Raw genomic sequence first — 25,694 nt, forward strand, 5'->3', positions numbered from 1 at the left:
AGCTTTTATTCCGCTTTTGGGCCGCTTGCATGCCCACCAGTTGAAATAAACCAACAACAGAAAAATCAGCCTTTATGTTATTACAAGTTTTTATTAAAATTTCATTCATTTGCAGCCAAATTTAAGTCACAAAATCAATTCAGTTTTGTCTGCTTATTGACACATTTGTGGGACCTGGGTCCCACAAGAAATGACTACGGACACTTTCCACAGGACTCAACGCATGCTCATAACTTGCTCGGTTACCCAAGATGGCGTCTGCGACTACGAGTGCATACCAATGATAATAACCAGGGAATTCACAAAGAATTATGCACTAGTAAGGTTTCTGGTTGTAGATGGGGTTAATGCGTTTGTCATTTACTTGTCTATTGCACAGTTATTAAAGTGTTTTTCCCAAATTTAAAGTAAAAAGTAGAAGCATAATTTCTGCAATTTTTTTTGATAAAATGAGCATAATTCACAAAAACTAGCATTATTATTGTCATAATTTTAGAAATATACGTGCACTGCTAATATGCTACTTTTGCAAACACAATCTAAAAAATCCTATGGGTATTCCAATGAAATTAGTTATAATCGAAAAATAGCAAGCGCGCGAGGTTGATGGGAAGAGGAAAAGTTCTTTCCCCTTCCCATCTTCCCCCGCGAGCTTTCTTTTTTTCTTCTTCCCAGCCTTTCAACGTCACAAAGAGACTTCTATGGAGAAGAGAGTCTATCAATTGCAATTAGCCGCCCTTGAGGTCTTCTTGATATCAAAACCGTCCCTACTTCTGTTGGATTTTGCGATCGTTTCGGTTTTGTATGGCTCCAACTTTAAATGGATTTTTGGAGACCAAAATTGGATTGTGACTTAACACGTGGCACTTTATTTTTTTGAGGGCTGATTATATAATACCGGAATGAGTTCGTTCCAGAGTAAAGTTCTTACTGCATTCACATGATAAAATCAAAAGGTCACTGCCCTAAGGCTTTCGCGCTCGCGTGGTTTTCGCCCAAGAACAGATACGCATGCGCCACTCACTCCAGACTACACGATTTGCGATTTTCTATCAGGAACGAGGTTCGATTTCAGTTTACATGATAACAGAATAAAAATTCGTACCAGAACGAGAATTTCATTCGGAATGAAAACCGGAATGAACTCATTCCGGAATGACTTTTACTTGAACGTTTTCCAAATAATAACTAAGTCCCAAAAAACCAGAAGCAGATATAGCATTCTACCTTAGCAAGCCAACTGCATAAAGCAAGAAGGAGGTTCTGAATTAGTTCTACATGCTGCCATGGCCCGACTTTTTTGTACATATACACAGTTATAAAATCTTTTTTAACCTTATATAACTAGAGGTTGAATGGCGCACAAAAAGAACGTGGAGCGGGTGTTTGGAAAATTATTTAGGGTCAATTTAAGTTTGCTCCTAAATTGTGCAAGCCTGCAAAAATTAAACCTGCTTTACTAATTGGTGCCATAATTTTTAATTTAAAAAATAAACATACCGTATCGCTTGTGAGCTGTATTAATACTACCATGCATTGAGGGAAAATAAATCCGGACCGCGAAGTAACTCTTAGCTGTGTTTAATTTTGAGTAAAAGAAATGGGACAGGCTTAAATCCACAGGGTCTGGTGGGGTATGCCCGGGGTCCAAGTTATGTCTATAACACAGTGCGGGATTTGGGAAACGTTAACGGAATAAGGGATTTAACGCAACTGCGGGATTCGCCAAAATTTGAGCACGGATGCGGGACTAGGAAAAAAACGATATTTGGTATAGCTATGACAGAATTTCGGGATGCGGGATTCTCGTGAAAAAAAGCGAGCGATAATGCGGGATCAGGACAGCGCTTTCCAGACCCTAAAACCCAGAAATAGCCAGGGTCAAAGAGGTCTATTTTTCCTGAGCGTAAAAACTCAGAAAAGTGCGTACCACGATCCAGAGTACGCAAAAACACCATTTCACTGTAGTTCTGTGGTATTCTTGGTTTACAACAAGGCGGCCATGCTGGGTTCTCATAAAATTTATATGAAAATGGAGTTTAGTTCCCAGAGGAGAGAAATGCTTTTGTTATTGACCACCATAACGGCCCCCCTGACGTCACCAGCGATACAGTAAATAAAATTCTGTCACTTACTGCAGGGGCGGATCCAGGATTTTTTTTAGGAGGGGGTGCACTCGTCTCTTGCTCTACTTCAACACCAATAAACCACATAGTTTTTTTGTTTTTTTTTTTCCGAATACCAGTTGTATTAGAAAACCGCAGGTCATCTCAGGGGGGGGGGGTGCGCACCCCCTGCACCCTCCCCCTAGATCCGCCCCTGTACTGGTGTTATTACTTGGCTTCCACTAGCTGATCTGTTGATCAGAAACTTGATTGCAGATTGTTAATGTATATTAGGCTTCAGTTATAATGATACTATGAACTGTACTTGCTACAGTTTGTTACGCAGCCATGCATGTCACTTGTTCCTTATATATGGTTTCCCTTAAGACATTTTCAAAATCAAAATTTCATTAATGTTCTACTTCAATTTCGACCCTCTCTGGGGTCCGTTGATGAGGACTAAGCCTCATATACCTCACACCAAAGGTATGGACCCTTAGAGTAGCTGTTCATCTTTACACCACACGGCGCACTTGCTTGTAGGATTCATAGGCGTGTTTTGTTTGCAGTTAAAAGCTCTGGAGAATTCATGCGAATTGGATAATGTCCCAATAACCCTAATGATGTGAACAAACAAATAAAATTATTCAGTATCTGTTAATAACAGATCGCACTTGCCTGTGGCTACTGAGAAAAACAGACTGATAAATGCAATGACCTTTTTCAATAAATCAATGATAACACTGACCAGCGTTCTACTTACACAAGAAGACCCCAAAAAGTATTGAAAAAATTCATCGAAGACGGTACATCATGGTGAGATCTTTAGGTCAAAACCGAGTTTAAACTAAGACTATAAAACGTCTTAGTCATCTTTTCTCTTTCACGGACCTTCAAAAAAAAGACATCAAGCAAGAGAATACAAAAGCCTCTAAATTTTCTCTTGTATCAAGTGATTCTCTTAAAGGAAAAAAAACAGTCACCATGGAGGCGTTTTCTTGTAGAAACAGTGCGATGATAGGGCACAATCCTTGCTCATTCATGATATGCATAATATTTGCCCCTGGCAGATTTGTGTCCCATCAAAGGAAACCGCCACCTTGACACAAATTTAGGGCTGCTACGGATCATGATCTTGCCGTCTTTGATAATTTACCGATATCTGGTTCAATCGTTTATTAAAGTGAGGACACTTACAGTCATCGTTCAGTTGAACACTTCAGGCGAGCAAGTGACCCCGGTTTGACCCAAAGCTGACCCTTTCTTTTCTCTTAGCTTTTCAGCAGCGCTAGTTTTTGCGATACACGTATTTATAGTTAGATATAATTGCAGTGATCCATGTATCAAATGATCAAGCAAAGCGAGAATGCTTTGAACTTTTATCATTTTCTTTCAACCTATTCCCGTCTGTAGAATTTTTATTTGGATACGTTATGGGGGTTGAAAGGTCAGTGAGGGGCCAATATGCATCAACACAACTCACCTAAACTTTTCCTCTGAATGTCTGTCACTTAAAGTTGCCAAGTATTGCTCTGTTGGTCGACTATTACTACAATACGCCTGCGATTATAGAAAATTCAAATTATCATTATGACGGTTTACATTCATTTAGATCATTTAGGTACGCATCTACAACAATGTAGGAAAGGACTCCCTGAGAACCTGGGGTCTACGACATTCTTTAAGGAGTTCAAATTCAAAGTGTGGCAAAATTTCGTTTCATCAAATATAATAATACAAGTAATAGGTAGTTAAATTTTTTTTCTCCTAGTTCTGTATTTTCTTTTATTTATTCTTTTCTTTTCCTATCTCCTTTCTTTTAGGATTATTGTTACTATTTTTTCTTTCTCTTTCTCGGAGATATTAGCTTGTACAGTTACTTTGAAAGTCAGAGGTTTATGTTGTCTAAGATTGAGAGATTCTTGTGTTACTTTTAAATGATGCAATTATAGAAACTGTACTCGCCTGGCAAATTTTCGGAACTGATACCTCAAAAATGAAACTGTTATGTCGGTAACATTAGACAAAGGAATTTGAATTGGAATCACCTGACCAAATCCTATGAAAAACAATTGCTCGCTTGAGACGTTCAAGCCTGGTAAACGCCATGATTCCTGGCCGTTTTTCGTCAACCAGTTTTGGTAGGCCTGGCGAAAAAAAGAAGACCAACGGAGATATTAAATAGAAATTAAAGAGGGATTAACAGGAAGAAGTGCAGACAATTTTGGCCCTCACTCTTATTCAGCCGATTTCTTACAACCTATGCAAGTTCAAACAACTTTATATCAAAATAGCGGGTGGCTACAGCGCGGCTTCTTTTTTGTTAAACTTAGCGATGTGTCACACACTTTAAATTTAGAACTGAATAAACTCCGATACTACGTTAGTGCTGCTCATACGTTAGTGCTACTCATCGTAGAAAAATTACCATTTTTTTGGATAAGTCTAGCAATTTTATACTCTACCCAATAAAATACAAGATGATGAAAACCTTCGCTCCTCGTTTCCACTAGAACTTTATTTTCCATGATTATCGATGATTTTGCATGAAGTAATTTTTTTGGTAAAGCTCACATCCTGTAAGTGCTATAACTGCCAAATTAATACATCCGAAGGGATACTGTAACGATTCCGATTTTCTTTTTTTTCTTTCTTTCTCATTTTCTCATTCAATTTCTTAGATTTGAATGCACCTACCCTATGAGAAGCTTTAAAACCTCCATTGTCGGCGATGTTTTCACCAAGAGTCAGCTTTCCGTTAATCTGAAATAAGAAAGATAAGGCTTTCCTCCAATCATCCGACCAATCAGGTATTGTCTCAAAATAATCTCGCGGCAAATAGAACAGAGAACTTATTATAGAATACTGTAGACCAGGTATAGGTGATCGTACTCTTCGTCGTCTTCTCCTGAATGTATTCCATAATTGCTTTCAGCTGTGTTGGCGGAGCGTTTTTGTAGGGGATGAAAGATTCAGCTAACAGATTTCCAGAATATTAACAAGTTTGCGAAAGGGAAGAGAAACGGCTTCGAAGAGGGCAATTCCTTAATGACGGCAAGTTTGCTACTTTAAAAATTTGAAGAAATGCTAATGTTATCATTCCGGACAAAACATCTCTTACGGACATATGCCTTTGGTACACACTCTCCCTTGCAAGCAAGAACGAAATAGGATATCATTTATAACATTTCTATTGTTTTTTGATGGGGAAGAGGCCTCTTCAACTGGCTGGAAATTAGGAACACGTTGATTATGTAGGAAAATAAACCACATACCGGATATTTGTCGCGAACTTTGTACATAGAATACTGGTTCTCAACGCATTTTGCCTTTGCTGCGAATCCATCTAGCGAGTCTTGAGACCACCATTGTGCTGTTAGTTCCCCATTCTTGTTAAACTTTCTCCCTACAAGAAAATATACTGGTGAAATTGTGGGAAAAACAAATATGTTTCTCTAGGTCCACTAGTTATAAGCTTTAAAACCAAGGCTGACCTCAAATAATAATCATTTGGAATCAGTATATGACGAATAAAATGGTAACGAATAACCAAGGTCAAGCTATAAACTGCGAGTAGTATCTTATTTTTCTTTTGAATCATAGTAGATCGAGAGCACGAGTGAGGGACGAGCAGCGAAGCCGCGAGGCACGAGGGTGGAAACCCAAGCAAAGAACAAAATAGGACCAATCTCAGTTAACCTTCGTGCAGACGTCTTCTATTTCCTTTGTTGTATTTAAATTTAGGTTGAAAAATCACCGCATACATTATGAGATCAGATTTTTATCGCAGCCAATCAGAATCTGTTTGCACCATGCCCACCGTGAGGTGGCCAATCAGAGTCCCTTCTCAACATGTTGGAAAACCGGAACACGATTAGCGACGTCATTACGCAGACGTCCCTTTTCCTTGAGAGAAAAGGAAATAGTAGATGTCTGTACGCAGGCTAATCTCAAGGCCTCTGATCCAATGTCTTCTGGTTTTAATAATTAATTTGCATAGTTTTACTTTTTCGTTCACCGCACGTGGGTCTGAGGAAAAACGGAGGACAGCTCGTTGTCTTGTAAGGCTATTATTTGCTGAAAGCTTTCGCACGCGACCTCCCTCAAAACGTTTTCCACATGGTCGCTTACTAGAGCCCATCATGGCGGTGGTCGGTTAACGAGGTACAAGAGGCGTTTGCATAAGACAATTATAAACACCTGTGTTGTCAAATCCGTGAGTAAGTTCATGCCCAAGAATTGATCCAATTGCTCCAAAGCTCAATGACCTGAAGGAAAGAAGAAGAGGAAACAATTCTCTTTAAAGTATTATCAATTTTCCTAAATTCTAAGTCCAGATTGTGACTTTGCAGTGAATGTAGTATTAAGACCATCTCGTATTCTCACCTCAACCAACAATAGAATTTCAATATTTCGATCAAGACAATACACTTTTCTTATTTGCGTTAATCACCTTCATTACTTTTCATCATCAGATTGGTGGCTTTTTTGAGAAGGTGGGGAACAAGACAGCATAGAACTTTAAATCGAGAAGTCGAAAGCGGAAGTCTACATTTACAGTGACTCACGAAAATATGAATACCTTTACCAGGAGACACTGTTCTAAAATTGTTTGCCATATTAATTAGCAATGGACGAATTTTTGAGTGATTATTGTTATTGTTACTTATCATTTTCATTACTATTATATACCTTTCTTTGCCATACTAAACTCCTTGGGGTAGTTCTGACTATCCCAAAATTGGTTTTTATCAACACGATCAAATTCACTAGCATTTCGTTGGCGCGAAATTAAGGCTAGCCCTCGAAATGTCGACTTCTGGATTCTTTTTAAAGTGAATTATTTACTTTATCATCACAGTTTTTCCCCATGTAAGAGAGTTCAGATTCCTTAGTCTTGCAAATGTTTGCTTGTGGAACCGGAATGCAGCCTGTTTTTCCCGTGGAATCCGGAATCCTGGGCTTTGGAATCCGGAATCCAAGTTCAACTGATAAATAATCCGGAATCCAGTACCTGGAATCTGGAATCCATGGCTTGGATTCCACAGTTCAAGACTGTCTTGGGTTCCCTCACATAAGGCGATCATTTGATCTTCAAATATCTCACCCCTCCCTCAGTGATGAACCCGGCTACAAGAAAAGACTAACCACTTCATTCATTTATTTATGACTCAGACAGTTTGTCATTGAGTCTAAGCAGCGACGTTTTTGAGCGACAGCGTAGGTCAACCTGAAGTGGAATTTTTGCACTCTTGAGCCGTGAAATTTTTGGGCAAATCCTCTCTATAAGAATAAGACACTTGACAATACAAATATGGTGGATTCAAGGCTTATTAAAAGAGAAAAAGGCTCACTTCCGGTTGACGTGTCTCTCAAAAACGTCACTGCTTAAGCTCCCTATAAATTAACTTCACCTTGGACTTCCTTTGGCGTAGAAAAAAGGCGGTTGAAGAATTGCAGCTGGAATAACTTAAAAATAAAATGAAATAATAAGACAAGTAAAAGTATATTTTACTATCTTAGTAAAATTTTGAGAATCGTTCATTGGAATTTGGCTTGGAGGCGGCTGTACATGTTCTGATTTTTTTCCAAAAATGCTTCGAGAATATGCCTCGGATCACTGAGTGTATTGTACTGAAAAACACTAAAAGAAACGATTGCAGTCGTTAAATACTAGATGGTGAGTGTCAAATGAAAGAGTATAAGCGATCAAATTGCCCGACGAAATGCCACAGCTAGAAAATGAGAGGACACTTGAACTTGGGTAATGAGGGGGTGTAGAAAGAGTAAATTGTGTTTTTAAAATATCCCACCACATTGTTCCAAGATATTTAAATCCAATGAGAATGGTAAATGTTTTTTTGTTCGCTGAATTCAATGATTATGAAGCATAAATAGAGGATATTACACGGTGGCGAGAAGATATGAATTTTATGTTCGAGTGGCAAGAACAATATCTCACGAGTGAGCGAAGCGAACGAGTGAGATATTGTTCTTGCCACGAGAACATAAAATTCATATCTTCGAGCCAACGTGTAATGTTCTTTTTATTATATGGAGAAACCAATTCAACAAAAGCAAAAGGCGGGAATCGTGACGCCATTGAACGATACGACACTCACAAAGGTGACATACGGAAAATACGCCACTCGGGTCCCGGATGAAGTGGCGTATGGAATCTACGAGTGGTTTAGTTCCCAGTAAAACACTCTCCTTCATATAATAAAACATGATAAGGTGTACTCACTAATTTCATTCTCATTGAAGCTGTACATTGCGTTGATAGTTTGTGGATCCATTGGCCACCTAGTAAGGTAAGAATTGTAGATTTTGAGAAAAAGAGCATTTGTCAAGTTCTATTTCCAGAAGCGGGCTCAGTAGAGCGATTTTCGTATGACCTTGAAAAATGGTTTCGGTAAGAGTTCGTCATCTGTTTCATGAGCCAATGGATGAAAAGATCAAAACATGGACTCTTCGTTTTCCCGCCAAAGAAAACCCTAACATGGAGGAGACATTGTTCGATTGGCCAATCGTGTTGCAGTATGACGTCAAAGCGAAGTATCCATTGATTTCTAGAAAGTTCTCGGGCATGAAGTGTTTTCACCCGAACGTTCGCTTAACCAACCAAAAGCCACCCGCGTTTGTATCTGTTCGATAAACCAATCAAATCGCTCTATTTCCTTCGTTTGTTGTTTCTGTTTTGTTCGCACGTTTTCATTTCAAGGTCATACGAAAATCGCTCTATCGGTGATCGCTCAAATACAGTTCTCCAAGGGAATCATACTTGCTCCACATCTTTGACTTCAAATACGGTTTTTCCCAAAATGATGACCAATTGAAATATAACTCCTCAAATTAAAAATTGCAAAGCGTTTGACTTGCTTGAGTATACCTTCACCGCTGAATGGTGCTGCCACCGAATTAAATCAACCCAAACTGTTTGAATTTTCGGCCGCCAAGGATAAGGATTTACTATTTATAGAGCAGTACATTAATAGAATTACAAACGGTTTTAAGTAATGTAAGAAAATGACTCACTCTTCTTTGTCTACAGGCTTTCTTAGCTTAGCAAGCATCCTTTTGTGCGCCATTTTTAGGATTTGGATTCTGTTTTGGAAAAGACTGTTGTCCTTTATATCCACCTAAATTGGACCAAAAGTAATTGATTATCATTTGAGTAAATTCATTCTCAGACGTGGCTCCCGGGGTGGGACCCGGCATATGAAAGGGGTGGGGTTGCTGGTCGGAAATTTTGAATTAAACCCGTAAAGGAGACCGATCTGGGCGGCGCCCAAGCTTTTTTTGACCCCTAAAAAAGACCATGTTAAAACACAGACAATATTTATATTTTATATTTTTTCGCGTGCAACCCTAAACGAGACCTTCATGGCTAAATATGATGGCGTTTTACCCAGAACACCCTAAGTGAGACCAAAATCCGAAATTTGTACCCCTAAGCGAGACGACGAGCATCCCCACCCCTTTCATATCGGGAGTCCCCCCCCCCCCCGGGACGTAGCTATGCCGAGTTTTTTTTAAGGCGAGATGCTAGGCTTGTACTTCGAAGGCGTTCCCTTTTCATTTACTTGGGGCATATCTATGTGTCAACAACTGAGCGAGAAAAATCATAGAAAAGAGCACGTTTTTCACTTACTTACTGTTATTATATTGAACCATTAGTGTTGCTAATTAATTATAATGGTAACATTGTTAATCATAAAGAATTTTGTCGTTATAACGTTGTATCTTTGCAACAGTCATATAAGGATTTGTCAACACTTACATGATCATACTTTTTGAACCTCTTCTTGAATTTCTTCAGGTCAACTAAATAGTGTGGAAACCCAACTTCATCGTGTATAGCATCTGCCTAAAATTATTATTTTAAATAAATAAGAACAATACGAAGAATAACAATAATAATAGGCCTTTTTGTAATAGTTGGTCACTATAAACAAACAAGAGAGCAATTCGTTTGGAAACATAATTTTAGCAGGAACTGGAAAAGCATATTAAAACAGGTAATCTGTAAATTTTTTTAGCCATATATTTCAAAAGTAGCGATACCAACAAGCACCGAAAATTACGAAGATTTTTGGGAAAAACAACTCTTGCCGCCCAGTCATGTTTGAGTGGTTTTCCACACAAATCCTGGTAAATTATGAAACTGTTGTAAACCTGGTATGGAACGCATACCACGATGAATAATACCTTTAATGGCTTTCATGGCTTACTGTATCAAGGCTGCTGCTGAACCAAGGAAACTGTTTTATTTCCCTTAATGGAGATCAGAATGCCACTAGGTGCGTTCATCGGAACCACTTGAATGTCAAGCAGGACGTATGGCTATGTTCAACAATACCGCAAAGCTCCAGCTCCAACACGAAAACCATACCGGATAAAGCTTCTGTTTACACTTAAAGCCTGGTTTTCACTACTGCATGAGCATAATTAAGCATAAGGACATACGCACGCGCAGAATGGCATATTTGACTCAATTCTCGATACCAGCTCTCCTCAACCCGATGACAAACAAGATGGCAGACGAGGCGTCCGCCATATTACTTTTGATATGTTTGGATGAGGTCTGGGTCAAAGTGACCTATGATTGGTCCACGGCCTTGTGCTTATGCTTGTGCTTATGTCGACCCAGTTTTCACCAGTCAAAGTTACGACATAAGCATAAGCACAAGCACAAGAAGAACGAACTTGTCCGTTTTCTTGTGCTTATGTTTTACCTTACGTCGACCCAGTTTCCACTTCCTTACACATGTGGTGCGCTTATGCTTACGTTTATGCTTATGCGCTAGTGAAAACCAGGCTTAAAAACGGTGATTTCGGCGGGACTTCTGTAACGCGTCGCGCCGATCTCGAAAGTGGAGCGTCATATATCGGCTGGGTTTCTGCTACTCTTTGTCGCGGCGTGAACAGGCGTAGGTATTCGCACAGTAGCGGAATTAAACAGTAAGAGCTAGACTAGGTACCCACTGAGATGGAAATAACTATTAAGGAGTGAGGATTGGGATTTAGTGCACCAAACCCCTCGGTAAACCGCACCTGTTCGATGTTTTATGTGTGTGGCCGTAGTCGACATATTCTAGGTCTGAGCCGATGCCGTTCATGATGTACCAGACAAATTTTCAAGTCGGTACAAAAAGCTTTCAGGTTTTGTTCAGACATAGTAGGCGCGTATTCACAAGCGGTTTACGGAAATCGGTCAGATTTTTCGAAATAAAAATATTTTTAATTATAAAAAACGCTTACCAAGTTGAAACCTGGGCAATATCCTGTCCGAATGGCTCGAAAACCCAGAAAAGGGGACTTTAAGAGTTAAAAACCAAACTGGCATTTCTTGGGGAGCCTGCCTCCCAGACCCCGCTAGATAGTTCTTGCGCCTTCGGCCCTCATTTAGGAAATCGGTCAGTATTTATCCTAATTACGCGCCTGCATAGCTTAAGACAATTCATGGCTTCACACCAGTTAACTTGCAGGAAACCTTGTCCCAAGAAAGGAAGCATTATATCCGTTTTCCATTTTATATAAATGCTATGATAGTTTTAGTAACAAGACCGATTAGCACCTTTTCCATGACCGCCATCTTGGTAAGGTTGTCCATCCAGGGAATGGAGTTAACGTTATCTTTGAAAGCATTTCGGACCTCTATGATCATATCTTCTGCCTAATGATTGGAAACCAAACGGGAATTAGACATGATAGACACAATATTGCAAGATGTGGAAAAATATAAATATATTATATATCTAGCTGGATTGATTTTTGTAAACGTTACCGCAAAATAGACCTCTTCTGTCAAGAAGCCAATTAAAAAACTAACAGTGCAACCATTGCACTTTCATTTCTTTTGTTATCTTCTTATGTAGATTAAGGTTGTTAACAAACGTCACCGGGATTGAGTGGACAGAGCAGTGGAAAAAATATATTATGGTAGCTGTAGTAAAAAATCGTAGTAAAAGACTCACAGCTGTAAGCACAAGGAGTCGCTTTGGAAAATAAGCTAAATGGCTCATTATCGTGCGTTACTTACCATCTTTTTGCTTCCTTTGCTGAAATGATGCTCCACGTAAGCTGATCCCAAAACGTCCCCCAGTAGTTCATTGGTGAATGTCACACATGTTTTCCAGCGCTTCTTCTGACCCTTGGAACCCAGTACCCGCTCTCGATAATGTGTCCGGGCGTCACGGTAGGGCTTAGAAAGGAACGAGACTTCGTCTTGAATGACATTCCACACTATATAGTTTGCAAGGATCCTGGAAACAATACAAACTACACCATATGAGAAAAATATACTCTTTTAACTCGTGCTTCTTGTCTTCCGCTCTTTGTCCTAGTTAATGTCAAGTAACTGTTCCAAAATAAGCCAAAGTCAAAAGCGCCCTTAATCGAAGCTAAAACCCCTAGGTAGTTCACGTGAAAACAAATGAGAGTACCAGTAGTAGTCCCTAAATATCGGTGAATAACATATCAGTCAGTCTATCAGTATGTACTTTATTATTTTACTGTTGGGTTATTTTACCTTACAAAGGTAAGAGAGAACAAGAGGGGGATGCATTTCAACATCTTCATTAGAGAATGCTTAACGTGATAATGGAGACAACAACAAGGATGATAATATGTTGCTGTTGTTGTTGTTGATGATGATGATGATGATGATGATGATGATGATGATGATGAAAATGTCAGTGATGAGAACAATGATTTGGTGTTCGTAGTCATGATAAAGATGAAAATCACGATGACGATGATGATGATGATGATTAAAATGACGGCGATGTTGATTACGATTACGATTGCAATGATGATGATGATGATGATGATGATACGAGTGAGAAAAGAATGGGATTTCATCATATCTTAAGAATAGCGCGAATGTCTCTTTGTTTGATTGAATTTCCAAAATGCAAAATGCTAGGGCGACTGAATTATCCGCCGTCAAATGGCAAATGAGTTTATCATCAAGGAACTTGGATATACAAATGTTACTCTTACCGTTTGGGTGTTTCTGCGATGATCTTGGACATCTTTTGAAGGTAAGGAAGAGCGGGTACAATGATCTCTTCATCCCCTGTAAGGGTCTCGTTAGAAAATATTGAAGAAAAATGATGCATCCATGGATACTATAAGGTAAAAGAAGCGAATATTAGGGTTATTCCTTAGTATTGCATTGTGCATACTAACTTACTGGGCAGAATTTCACGCGAGATAAGCGCGTGAACATGGTGGCTTTTGCCTTAGGGCTCGAGCTATTCAAAGAGGTAAACGAGTGTGATGAACTAGCATTGTTTTCCTTTCTTTTTAAAAGTGAGCAGTGACTTTCTTTCCCCAGAATAATTATAGTCCAAGTGCAGCAGAAAAAGAAACAAACTTCGGGAACGTGTTCAAAACAAATACTCATAGGTATAATCATATTGGAGATTTTAAGGAATCATTGCTCACAAAGTTGCTCCTAAACGAGTATGGGGAACCTCCGATCCTATTGCAAAATGTAAGTATATTCAACAAAACCAATTAGTAAAGCTTTACAAAAATTTAACCGCAAGTTCTATTTCAAAGGAATGGCCTTAAATAAAATTTTTGGAGCTGTTCTTTACCAAACGATTCAAATCGATCAGTGAATCTTACCCCTGGCGCTTTTTTTGCTAATGAAGAAATATTCAACCGGTTGAACCAGGAGTCAGTCTTGTCTGCGTCAGGAACACTGATCTAAAAATATTAAGAAAAAATCGTTTACACAAGTGACGTAACATTCTAAACATGGTAATGATTCCAGTGTTAGACATTATTACGAGTTCTGGTCTGAGGCGAGCATAAATGTATCACTTAGAACGACGCAAAACGCTTCATTTAAGCGTCGACGTAATCAGATGACTGTACATTGTTAACTGTCGACTCGGTAAAATAAGCACAAACAAAAGTACAACGGTGTTCTCACTAGCGATAAGTATTAGCATGTGGTAGAATACGCAGGAGAATTAAGACGCATGAAAATATTGTACTGCTAGTAATAATTCCATTGATGGCAAAAGTAAATAGCGCAGATTTCGTCAAGGAATTCCTTCCGTGGTCGCTTAGGTGCCATTTTCGTTCCCATAGCCGCGATCTCTCTGCGTGGCGTTGACAAAAAGGGTTGCTGCTCTAAGAAGGTGAATGCGCCTGAGCATGTGCTTGAGCATATGCTTTCTTGCGACTCTGAATATCGAAGAACAGAATTTCTTGATATTCTTATGTTTATGCTTATTTAAGCCTTTAAGCAGAACACTGTCAACGCACTATCCCAACTTACATTTTGGGCAATAGTCAGCTTAGAAACTTTTTTCTAACTACTGTACAATGCTACTTACATAAAGAGCCTTTTCACTCAGGTGGCCACTATATGCAAATTTATTAGAACAATGTAAGAAAATGTTCCACTGCCGCGGGACTGGTTTGGAACACCAACATGGCCGCCATTTCATTGTTTGTGGACTCCAATATGGCGGAAGTGACGTCATGTGAAAACGCCCGGGGGGTACTTCCTAGTAATAATTTAATGGGAATGTGCCGCTGGATGGGATCGCATTTTCACGACTGGATTGACTGTAATGGGGTTGCATTTTCAATAGAATTACAAGAATGGGGTCGCATATTTTCGGGATTTTAGGGGTGAGAAAACACAGGTTGGTAGGGATTCAAAAAAGGACAGATTTTTACTACATTAAGTTTTACAAATGTGGCAATTCATTTCAGGATCACTAGTTAAAGGGCTTTATAAAGTAGATTCCTAAACCGAAAGTGGCGGAGTTGGGATCACAAAAATTACATTTTCATAAAAGTGACTAATATGGGGTCTATAACTTGCCACAGAAAAGATTATAATGGGCTAGAGGTTCTAAGAAGCCAGCGGCACATACCCAGCAAATTCCTGTTATTTTTAGCACTAAATCAAATATTAAATATTGATTTCTTTTCTCCGCAAGCGATTTATACTTACGTTGGCCAGTTTTGTTTCAAAGGCTACAATCTCTTCAGCACGTTTCTCCATCTTTTCATCACCTCCGAGGAGTTTTCCAACCGCGGTAATAAACTGCTTGTACGCTTTTATGATCTTGAAATTAATTTCATGAATAAATTAAGGTTTGCCTATTATTGTGGAAGTCACTATAGCTTTCCAGTTAGTTTACAGGTACTCCACGCAAGTAGAAAAAGATTATTCAGATGGAACAAAAGAAGAGTAAAAATCCAAAGTGTTAGGATGCAACCAGTTGGCTACCTATTTACCTACATCACTGAGGATTTGAACTAGGGAAGAACGAGGAGCAAATCCAGCAAGTGGTCAGAGCGCGCGTCACTCGAGCCCACGGGACCGCCAGATCGTGAGTTCGTCGCTCTGACCACTCGGTCACGCTGCCTCCTAAGATTATGTCACTTTTATACGTGGTATTCAGGGTGTGCTTATTATCGTTTTGCCCAACCTAAGTCTAAGTTGTATCTCGGGAAGAACGAGGAGCAAATCCAGCAAGTGGTCAGGCGCGCGGTACTCGAGCCCATGGGACCGCCAGATCGTGAGTTCGTCCCGCTGACCACTCGGTCACGCTGCCTCCTAAGATTGTGTCACTTTTTACACGTGGTATTGAGGGTGTGCTTATTATCGTTGTGCCCAACCAGAGTCTACGTTGTATCTAGAGTAACCAAATTTGTCTGATATTTTCTTATATCTCTACAGGAGCTTTTCTTGTACAGTTGAAGGCACTAAGTAATGATTTCAGTACAGAATTGACCTAAACAGCAATATCCTTGTGACATTTAGCCCTTAAACACGATTTACTCGGCTGACACGTTTGAAGAATGACAACCCTGATAAAGGTTTTCTCTTACCTTTGGACTGTCAAAGTACACTTCTCGGGATAGACTTGGCCCAGACTGGTCTACCTGGTCGATAAAAATTACACGTTTCAGACAAACATACAAGACTTTCAAATGATCATTATCCAGTTGCCGGCGCTTTTACAATGAGAACCATGACGATAACGCCCAGATGAAAGTTAAGCAAAAAGAGTACGAGTCTTGATTGTGCCGCAAACGCTGATCTCAACCAATGGCCTCTGATCCACAAGAAAGATTGGCGTTGAACAGAATCTCAAGCAAAGTAACGAGGAAAAGAAACAAACTGAATAAATACTCCCCATAATCGAAACTAGAGAAACATTGCTGAATGTCATCTTGCAAATGAAACAACTTATAGTAAGGTTTCATTTTGATGGTCATCCAATGGGATTTTTTTCAGGGACTCAAATGTTGGAAGGACATTTCTATATCAGACATTATTTCTCAAAATTGAAGATTAATCATTTCTGATTCAAGCCTCGTTGCCCATACTTCCCTCTAAGAATTCTATGCTCAGGAGATATGTTTGCAAAATAATAATTGAATTATAAGTCATTGTTTCCCTGAAAGTGCTTTCAGCTTTTCTACCAATTTGACACTCGGCTCCACTCGATGAATCAAAAGAAAAATAATCTCAAGGAAACACAGCTTGGTGAAAAATTCCAACATGTATTAGGCCGCTGCCAGTTGGCTATTTCCAAATGTGGCCGAAGTATTGAACAACCAAAGAAAAATGCAGCCAGTGATGACAGCAGAACTCGAACTCGGGATCGACGGGTTGCGAGTCCAACACATAGATCACGTCAAGGCAACGCTTCTCCCTCCCCCCACTTCAAGCATGGTGTGAATCCGTAATGGCACATGTTACTACTCCTTGGAGGCTTCCGTCCTGGAAGGAGCTTGCCCTATTGGCATAGTGTGCGAGAGGTTCACCCCGGCCGTATCATCGTGTCTTCGTATTCTCACTTGCTGTTAGCCATGATATGTTTCTTCACGCCCAAAGACGGTTATGAAAACATGTCACGCAGCTCTAACTTTATTGTCAATGGATAAATTTCTAAAACCTTACCATTTACATAAAAACCCTTGGAAGGATGTTTACTTGACCCTTTTTTCAGATTTTAACAAGGAAAGTCAACTGTTGGATTTCTTTGGGAATGTTGGGCAGGCTTTGGTGAACGTTTATTGTGTGAAAACAAATTCATCTTTTATCGGTAGCATTTCTGAAACAAACGGCAGGTAGTCCAAGCCAGATGTAACAGGTTATATGCCGCCTCTTAAGTTAACAGAATAGAATCAAACGGTCTCGGAAATTGCTAATTCAGGAAATGTCCTACTTTCCATACGAAAAATCATAATTTACAATATTGATAATGGTAGAACTCTGTCGTTTTTAAACGTTCTTTCCATCAAGGTCTGAATTTTCATTTAATTTCGTTAAACAATTAAATAAGTACACGAATTGCTTGTTTTTATAATAAACATGAGAAGGGCCTAAATAGGACTCCCACAAGAGCCGTTGATGCGATTCAGACAGACTGCTCTAATTTGGAATCTTCCATTGGTTTCACAAGCATCGAGTGGAAAGTGAAAGCCTTCTAGCAATCACACCATGACTTTGATTGAAGGGCACTTACCTCAATTATGTGTCTGGTGTTGTTTATTGGATCGTCACTAATGTGAACAGAAAACAAAGGCCCGCCAGCGGACGTATAGTGCTTATGAATTTTCAACAAAGTTCCCTCGAGGTTCCAACTTTCCTCATTCCAGCCTGAATTGCTATCAATGCTCCAGGAGCCAATTTCATGAATCAAGTCCCGTAATGGCTTATCCCCTATTTTGTCAATAGTTTTGAGATCCATGCAGGAGTCATAAAACTTCTTTGGCAGCTGGAAGAGCCTCTTACTTGAAGATGTTATTCTCTTCTCCAAAATGCGTCTCAGATTTCTTTCTACATGCCCATTGAGCTTAGCAAATGTGGAATAGGTCGAGGAACTCTTAGGAATGGGATTGGCTTTGATCCAGCCCCCGCAAACGTAATCGAAAAAGTCTTCACATGGGTCTATGGAATGATTCATGGAAGCGTTTATGTATTTTGCCACTTTTTTGCAATCCTCAGTCTGACAAATGTTCACGGGATAATCCTGGAGATCGCTATGAACATCACGTGCCGAGCGAATAGCACCTCCCGTACTGACTAGTTCATCGAAATACGTCTTGCGCTCATCGCTGATTGCCACATGAATGACAGCCACCACTAAAATGACGGTCAAAACACCAAGAATCCCCATACACCGCGCTCCACAACCCCAAAAAGATTCCTGGGCGTTCATTTGAGATTCTTCATCGTTTCGTTTCCTTCTCGATCCATCGCGCCCCATCTCAGTTTGTTACTTACCCCGGGGTGTAGCGGCAATATTTCTATAGTTTCACTATTGCCCCAAAGTGACCTTTCCTAGTCGCGGTGTATCTGCTCGACTGGCAATAAATTATGCACCGAACGCCTCAACAGTGAATAACGTAATCGTATTTTGTAATCAAAGATGGGCCTGCTAAGCATGACTACTGATATCAATGCGAGTCAGGCGATGAAACTTTAGTCGAGATAAAATTTGCCCTTTTTGCAGTAAAAACGGACGAAGCGAGATACCCCATTTAAACGGCGACTATCACAGCTCTCTTCTTACTTTCATGCATTTGAAGAGCTAAACGTGCAAAGCCGTGAAATGAACAATTCCTCTTGACTGCGACAGCAGATTTTCCTCTCGTTAACATTTTCAGCTTAATCCACTATTTTTTCTGGCAGAACGACTCAGTGAAATAATATCACAAAGACTAAATTGGCAAGAGAGTTGCAAGGGAGTTTATTCAATGAATTGGGAAACTGATTTGTTTCATTTACAAGTACGGCCATTGTCTCTAGAGCCAGGTCATGGCTGGTACCAGTTTGGTGACAGTTAATAAGACCTTATTAATTTTCCGTGCGTCTTAGATGGAAGTAGAATTGGAATCAGTCAGCTTAACATTTTCATTTATGCTTAGATCTCATTGGAGAACAATTTTCAGTTTCTTGGCCAATACGTCGTTTCAAACTGACGCTGTTTTTTTTTTTCAACGTTATCAAGTTGGACTTATTTTAACTAGAGCGTGGCCAAGAGCCACTTGAATTCAACCGGCAAGGCGTTAATTGCGACCAGTAGAACAACTTAAGCTTGCTTGAGTTCAGCTCAGTGAACGTTCCACTTTGGATGTCTAAAAGACTTAGCGCACAGTTAAATAACAAATTTGATAGTACAAGATTAAATTTTTCTGCCTTTTTTCAGTGCTGTTTTTGATAACACAAGAAAGACATAACACTTACTTAATTTGCAATTGAATTTGTACCAGGACACTCAATTGATTGTAATAATCAGGAACGACACTTTACTTAGTTAACGCCAATTTTGTAACTTATTACTCTACTGACTAGCATAAGTCAATTAACTCAATTTTTTTTTCATCGCTAGTTTCTTATACAAAAGTTTGTCTTGTAAGTACTCAAGAAACAAACATTATTTCAATAGGTAGGTGCAGAGGCTCTGAAAAGTCCCCAACGAAGTTGATGTTCGACAATTACTATTCGGTCAGATCACATCACGAACCATTCAGTCGTCATATGAGTTCATTTCGCAATGTCAATTTTGGACAAGCTTCGGCGCTTCTTGAGTACCTTGGCTTAGCTTTTGTCTAATGTATTTAAAGACATAAAGAATTGCATCGAAACTACTCGATACTTTCACAGCATAATCTGCTAATAACTATGTGTGTAGATCTTATACACTTTGTAATAGAAAGCGTAGAAGTTGAACAGAAAAAAAGGTGCCGAGCTCCCATTAACTGACACCGGAGAGTCCTTCGTACCTTATAGGTTGTGTAGTGGTACCGAGTCGACGCGCTGTCCACTTGCCTGGCCAGGCTACCTTCTTTCAGAGTTCTCAGCGGCATTTAATGTGCTTTTTTTACAAGTAAACAAAACTGGTATCTTTAAGGAAGTGAAAATCGTTTCATTAATTACCTCTCACAAGAAGAGATTTTGAAAGCTTTTGGGGATTTTGAGAATGGGAGTCCACAATTTTTACAAAGGAGATTCCGGCCCTGACGTTATAAAATCAGCTTTCTATTCCCCCCCCCCCCCCCCCCCCCCCCCACTCCCCATTTTCTAAGGGGAAAAGACCTGAGGACGAAGTTATAAAATCAGGTTTTCTTTTATCGGAGAGATCGATGGATTTCAGAAAATAACTATCTCGGAAGTGGGATGCAAATAAAGTCTTGCTTAACTGTTTTGTATACAGAGGCAAGTTACATGGCAGCCTTTGAGCCTGAGAACAAATCAACCCTACTACTGTCATTCAATAAGTTTCTTACATCCAGACAAGAAGCACATTCATTTACTTCTAACCAGCATTTTTCGTCTTTTACGTAAGGGTAATTGAATCGGCCAAGAATTCAACGGAATGAATACCAGAATTTGGTTGTAAGGAGAAACGACTTCAATGGACGTGCTGACGATTAGTTCCTTAAACGGCTTGGAAACTAAAATTTGATAGCATTTTGTTTTGAATAAGGGTATGGGCATGATTTTCAGTTGAACATGCCTACCGAGCGTAAAAATCGCATCCAGCCTGAGGATTAATGAGAGAGGGAAAATTTTATATATTTAGGCATGACAAAATTCAAGGGAACATTGGTACTTAGAAATAACATCTCAAAGGCATGGAAAAAATGGGTTCATGCCCTCGCAGCCCAAAATTGACCCAGCTAAACTTAGGTCCCAGATCTCTCGCCGGGTTAATAATTCATTCCCAGTTTTAGCTCCTCTGGTTTGACATTAAGGTTTGACATGCCGGGCATGCCGATGGTGAAGCCAGTTGGTTTGGCATGCCTGGCATGCCAGGCAAGAAATTGGCATGCCCAGCGAGACTGATTCTGATGTTCGCTTCAGCATCATATCCTGAGAATCACATATAATCGCCAAATATATCTTAGGGAGCTTGAAGTTACAGGTTTCATGCCTGGCAATAAATGCAGATTATAACAAAAAAAGTCATGTTTGTCAGAATGTGTGTCACGGGATCGACTGGCAAAACTGAAGACAGAACCCTGGATTTATAAATAAAAAGCACAACAAAACAACATTATTCATACATAAAATAGAATACTTAACTTGCAATCAAAGATTAATCCTTTTATTTCAAACCGATACTGACATTTCTGGGTCCACATTTAAATTTGATCGCGGAAAAGCGTCTTAAACAATAAGATAACAAATCTTCTCAGTATAAACTTATCCATGCTTAAGTTTTATCGTGTCGGAATGTTTCCCGGTCAACAGCATTAAAAGACTGGTGAAAATGAAGCTTACCAGGTCGTTCAAGTCAGTACGAGAGTACGACGTTAATACTGCAAAGACGTTCTGATTTGGTGAATTTGGACTGCCTTCTCAGAGAGATTTTGCTTAGTTTTTCAGTGCGCTCCTTGTCGGCTATGCGAATCTCGCAAACTGTTTTACTCCTTGCTGACGATAGTCCTTTGAGCAACGTCATCTGCGTCATCCGAAGATACCCCGAGCACGCACGAAATCGGCCGAATTTCCGCAGAAGTGTTTTCGCGGATGACGAGGAATCTAGTTTGTTGTAGCGTGGCAGTTGTGGCGTCATGATGTCGTCATGTCTCTTCGCACTTGTTTGTCTTTTTTTTCTGCGGTGCATGGTTGAGATGTTGGTGAATGCTGGACAAGAAATGGATTCTGCGAGAGACTGTAAGTACAAATTTAGTATTAATTTGGTAAAGAAAAAAGCCTGAATATCGAACAAGTCCCGTGAATTATCCTTTTGGCATTCAGTTTATCTTGCTGTTGAGCATGCCTAAGAACTCCGGCATAAGTGGTTGTCAACTTGTTTACTTCGGATTGTTTCTGTTCGTATGTCTTGTAATCTTCTTCTGCTGCTAAGAAGACTAGAGAAAACTTCAAAAATAAGAAACCAAAGCTAAAATAAGTCAGTTCTAATTTTATAGCTCGAGTATAATTATTTTTGGCGCCTACGGTCATATTTTTCCACTGTACTGGTAAAGTTACCTATTTTTGCTGCATAGTTTGACTGTTGTTTGAAAGACAATCAAACGGATATTACAATCACTTTTGGAGACAAAATAAAATATCCGTAAATCAAATGCCAAAATCAGATTTGGATTTCGCTTTAAAAAAATGAACATGCTGCGCGTGTCAATGCAAAGTTGTAAACAACTCAATATAGTAGTCTGTGAATGTGCGTTTAGGTCCACAAAACTAATTTTTCTTTTGGACATCTCATCCAAGCAAAGACTTAAGGCTTACATTGCTTGTCTACGAGTGTACTACAAAATGCTTTGCTACAGTAAGCCTCTGAGAGGCGATTCTGGTAAATTTATAGGACGCTAAAATGCAAATAATTCTAAGCTTAAACAACCTGGCTGGGTCCGATTTTTGAATTACGAAATGTTCAGGTTTGCCGGCTCTACTTTAAATGAACATGGTTTTTGAAATGATTTTGTAATATTTTAACCCGAAAATTATGATTGGGTTATAAAGCTTTTAAAACGGACGAAAACTAAGCTAATAAACATGTTCATATGTAAAAAACTAAGATTTAGTCGCTTTTTCAACTTTGCTTTGTGGGCCGAAAAATTTACCTTTACGCAAAAACAAAAGCAAATAATGAGGCTTTTATTGGACATATTTTCTGAGAATTTTATCTGATCAATTTAATGTCACTAGCATTGTTTTCGTATAGGAATTTTCCTAATTAAATGAGCTTTTAATTTAATAATTTTGATACTCTATAAACTTCTCATTTGATAGCCTCACTTTTTTATACACCGATTGAGAAACAAATTCGCTCTCGTTAAATCCTATTTTATGACCTATTTATTAGAACTCTAGGTAACATACGAAATGATGTAACCGGACAGGCTTTAACCTTTGGTCCTAATTTATTTTTTCTTCGCAACCCCTAATCAGTGGACGGGCCGTGAAAGAATATCGCCACAAAAAGATGCGAAAAAGTTTTCGCTGAGTTTCCTTTACATATTCCGGCTTTATATAGGTCTACACCCCAATTGCCTGCTTAAAAATGAAACTGTTGTTCAATTAAGTGTCAGTCAAACTCGGTATAATCTTGACTTGCAAATCCAAATGCAAAGGTTTATTTCGCAGTAGAAAAACGTGTAAACATCATCGAACAGCGCAATGTAAATTGGCTAATGTGAAACCACGTTTCTTTCACTTTATTTACCATGTATTTATCTCAATTGCACACTCTTGTGAAATTACCCTCAGACAATTAGTTGCGACCTTTAACAGACTCAACAAGCCAGTATGAAAATATGTTAAGAGAAGCTGAGCTCTACATGTTCTATTTCTTTTTTTCATATTTCCCTTGCATGTGTTAAGATTCCATTTCTTTTTTGTTACAGGTAACTTCCAGACATGACGAGGAGATAATTACTTTTCTAGAGAGCAATCCTTTGATACCGTCAGTTATTACTGACTTACTTTGAGTTAAAAACGAAGAACACAGACACTGGTAATGACAAAAAAACATTAATCCCTGGCAAGCCTACAAAACAAGAAAGAGGAACTCAGACTCCTTATCAAAATGTGAAACAAGATAAAAAGAGCTTTTCTACTCTAACGTAGGGAAAATTGCGTTCGAGAGATTTGTAATTGCAACGTTATATTCAAGCACATTGCATTGTCAAACATCATAATTTGCTGAATAATGAGCAGTGATTTGGGGGCTTAGCTCAGTTTGTAATGAACTTTGAAAGATATTCTATAACCTTGTATTTTTAAAAGCTTTCATGGAACATAGATGCATTTTATTATACAATGAAAATAGTCTCTGTCTCTCTTTTTACTGATTTCAGTCAATTCCATTTTATTCGCAATGTGAAATGGGAATCCTATTAAAGACTCATTAAAAGGGGTGAGGAGTTTTTACAATCCCCCAACCGGTCATGTCCACGATGACGCTGTTTTATTACTTCGGCAGAATCCCTCAGGGTTTTACTTTCTTGTGAAAATTAGAGCTTTTGTTATTTAAACTTCGCTGGGACAACCAAATCTATGAAAATGAAAGGAATAGCAATGACGTCATCGTGTAACCGTACATCAAAAGATAAGCACTGTGATCTGTTTATTTATTTTTTTTAGCCAGGCTTAAAATATCTGTAGATTCAAGGAATTATAACCTGTGCGTTGAAACATACCAGAGACCGATTTTGGCATGCCCGGCATGACCCAGATTATGCATGGCACGCCCGGCATTCCAGAGAATTTAGCATGCCGGGCATGTCAGAAAATTTGGCATGCCCGGCATGCCGGGGATTTTGCTGGGTATGAATTACTTATTACTAGAACCTAGGCTTCTCGCGGCCTGGGTGAGAAGGTCACAGAACCTCAAATTATGCTTACAGGGCATGCGAAATTCTGTTGCATGCCAATTTCAATGCAAACCCACTCTGGGGCCACCCCCTCTATTACCAGTGAGCAAATCATTGACGATAGGCATGGGAAGAATCCTTGCATGCTAACCAACATTGAAAACGTAGCAGAAATGTCCTCAATTGCTGAGTCATGCCCTAGGGGAGGCTTTAAAATACAGAATTTCCTGACATGGATGAGGTAATTTTCCGTAAACAGCATGTGATCATGCCGGCTAGGACGTATTGCCTCCGTATTGCCCCTTTTTACACCTAGCTAGGCTCATTTTTAGGTTCCATGGCCTGAAATGACGAAAAATTCATGCCCTAAATGTAAAAAGTCCAAAAACGTCCTCGAAATTTTAGTTTCCAAGCCGTTCTTAGCAAATCGTCAAGTTACCGTATTGTCGTACAAAGACTAAGAAGTTAGGATCTCCACACAAAAGGATGTTAATGTCTCACCATACTTTTGATAGCATTGCAGGTCACTGCAGCCATAACATTCAGGTATTGCAGTATTAAACTCTATGTCGCTATAGTCGTCTAGTCTAGGGATGCTGAACAGAGCGCAAAGTGCATCCTTTGTCAGCCTACGTCACTCCTACACCAACAACCTCAGACGAATCACCTATATCTGTGATATAACAGAGTTTATAACATAGCTGGAATATTCGCCTAATTAAATTCAATAGCGCGAGCGTGCTGCATATTCCCATTGAGCACGCTGATGACGTCAATAAAATTTTCTTCGAGTTCTTGTGAGCTTAGCAATCCTCCTAAGACGTCTACGAAGTGCATCCATAACTCAACAGTACACGATAAAGCGTTTACCATGTGTTTTATAGGGTAAATATATTTAAGAGGAAACTTTTGAATTTGTTAACCGATTGTATGTAGGGAAAAGAGGTGAGTGTTCACTGTTGTTGTTGTTGTTGTCATCTTCGCGAGCTGTCCGAACTATGCCGTGTGCAGATCCTTCTTTACAAAGTTTATTTCTCTCAAAAATAATTCTTCGGTGAATTAATAGTTTTCCGGCACCTCAATGTGGATTTTACAATATTTTTGAGGGTCATCTTAAGCGACGTGAGTAAACTTCCTCTCAGTTTCAAGAAAAAACATAACTGTGAGGTTAAAAAAATGTTACGTAGACAATGACCAAACTGCTTTAAGTGTAGTAATGATTCCTGAAATTCTTCGTTTTGTTCTATG

At 39.3% G+C, this 25,694-nt stretch overlaps 1 protein-coding gene across 1 annotated transcript; it reads right to left on the reverse strand.

Annotated features, from left to right (window-relative positions):
- Nucleotides 1–2,324: 2,324 nt before the first annotated feature.
- LOC140947792 (endothelin-converting enzyme homolog) lies at nucleotides 2,325–18,602 on the reverse strand. The gene is made up of 17 exons (XM_073396989.1): nucleotides 17,624–18,602; nucleotides 15,978–16,031; nucleotides 15,094–15,207; nucleotides 13,746–13,826; nucleotides 13,113–13,240; nucleotides 12,151–12,373; nucleotides 11,686–11,784; nucleotides 9,889–9,975; nucleotides 9,144–9,247; nucleotides 8,353–8,411; nucleotides 7,520–7,574; nucleotides 6,306–6,373; nucleotides 5,381–5,511; nucleotides 4,803–4,868; nucleotides 4,154–4,252; nucleotides 3,589–3,665; nucleotides 2,325–2,722 (listed from the first exon to the last, which is right to left on the reverse strand). Exons 1-17 carry the CDS (start codon nucleotides 18,365–18,367, stop codon nucleotides 2,602–2,604), a joined length of 2,310 nt encoding a protein of 769 aa, XP_073253090.1. The 5' UTR covers nucleotides 18,368–18,602; the 3' UTR covers nucleotides 2,325–2,601.
- Between the last annotated feature and the right edge of the window lie 7,092 nt (nucleotides 18,603–25,694).

The sequence above is a fragment of the Porites lutea genome, chromosome 9 (genome assembly GCF_958299795.1).
Source record: "Porites lutea chromosome 9, jaPorLute2.1, whole genome shotgun sequence".
NCBI lineage: Eukaryota > Metazoa > Cnidaria > Anthozoa > Scleractinia > Poritidae > Porites > Porites lutea.

What these genes read in the sequence shown, in the direction of transcription:
- LOC140947792 (XM_073396989.1), bottom strand. Translation starts at nt 18,367, where the DNA reads ATGGGGCGCGATGGATCGAGAAGGAAACGAAACGATGAAGAATCTCAA. An exon ending in GCAAAGGAAGCAAAAAGATG is followed by an intron (nt 11,785 to 12,150) that starts GTAAGTAACGCA and finishes TCCAATCATTAG; the next exon opens with GCAGAAGATATGATCATAGA. An exon ending in GTTTTAAAGCTTCTCATAGG is followed by an intron (nt 4,253 to 4,802) that starts GTAGGTGCATTC and finishes TTTTTTCGCCAG; the next exon opens with GCCTACCAAAACTGGTTGAC.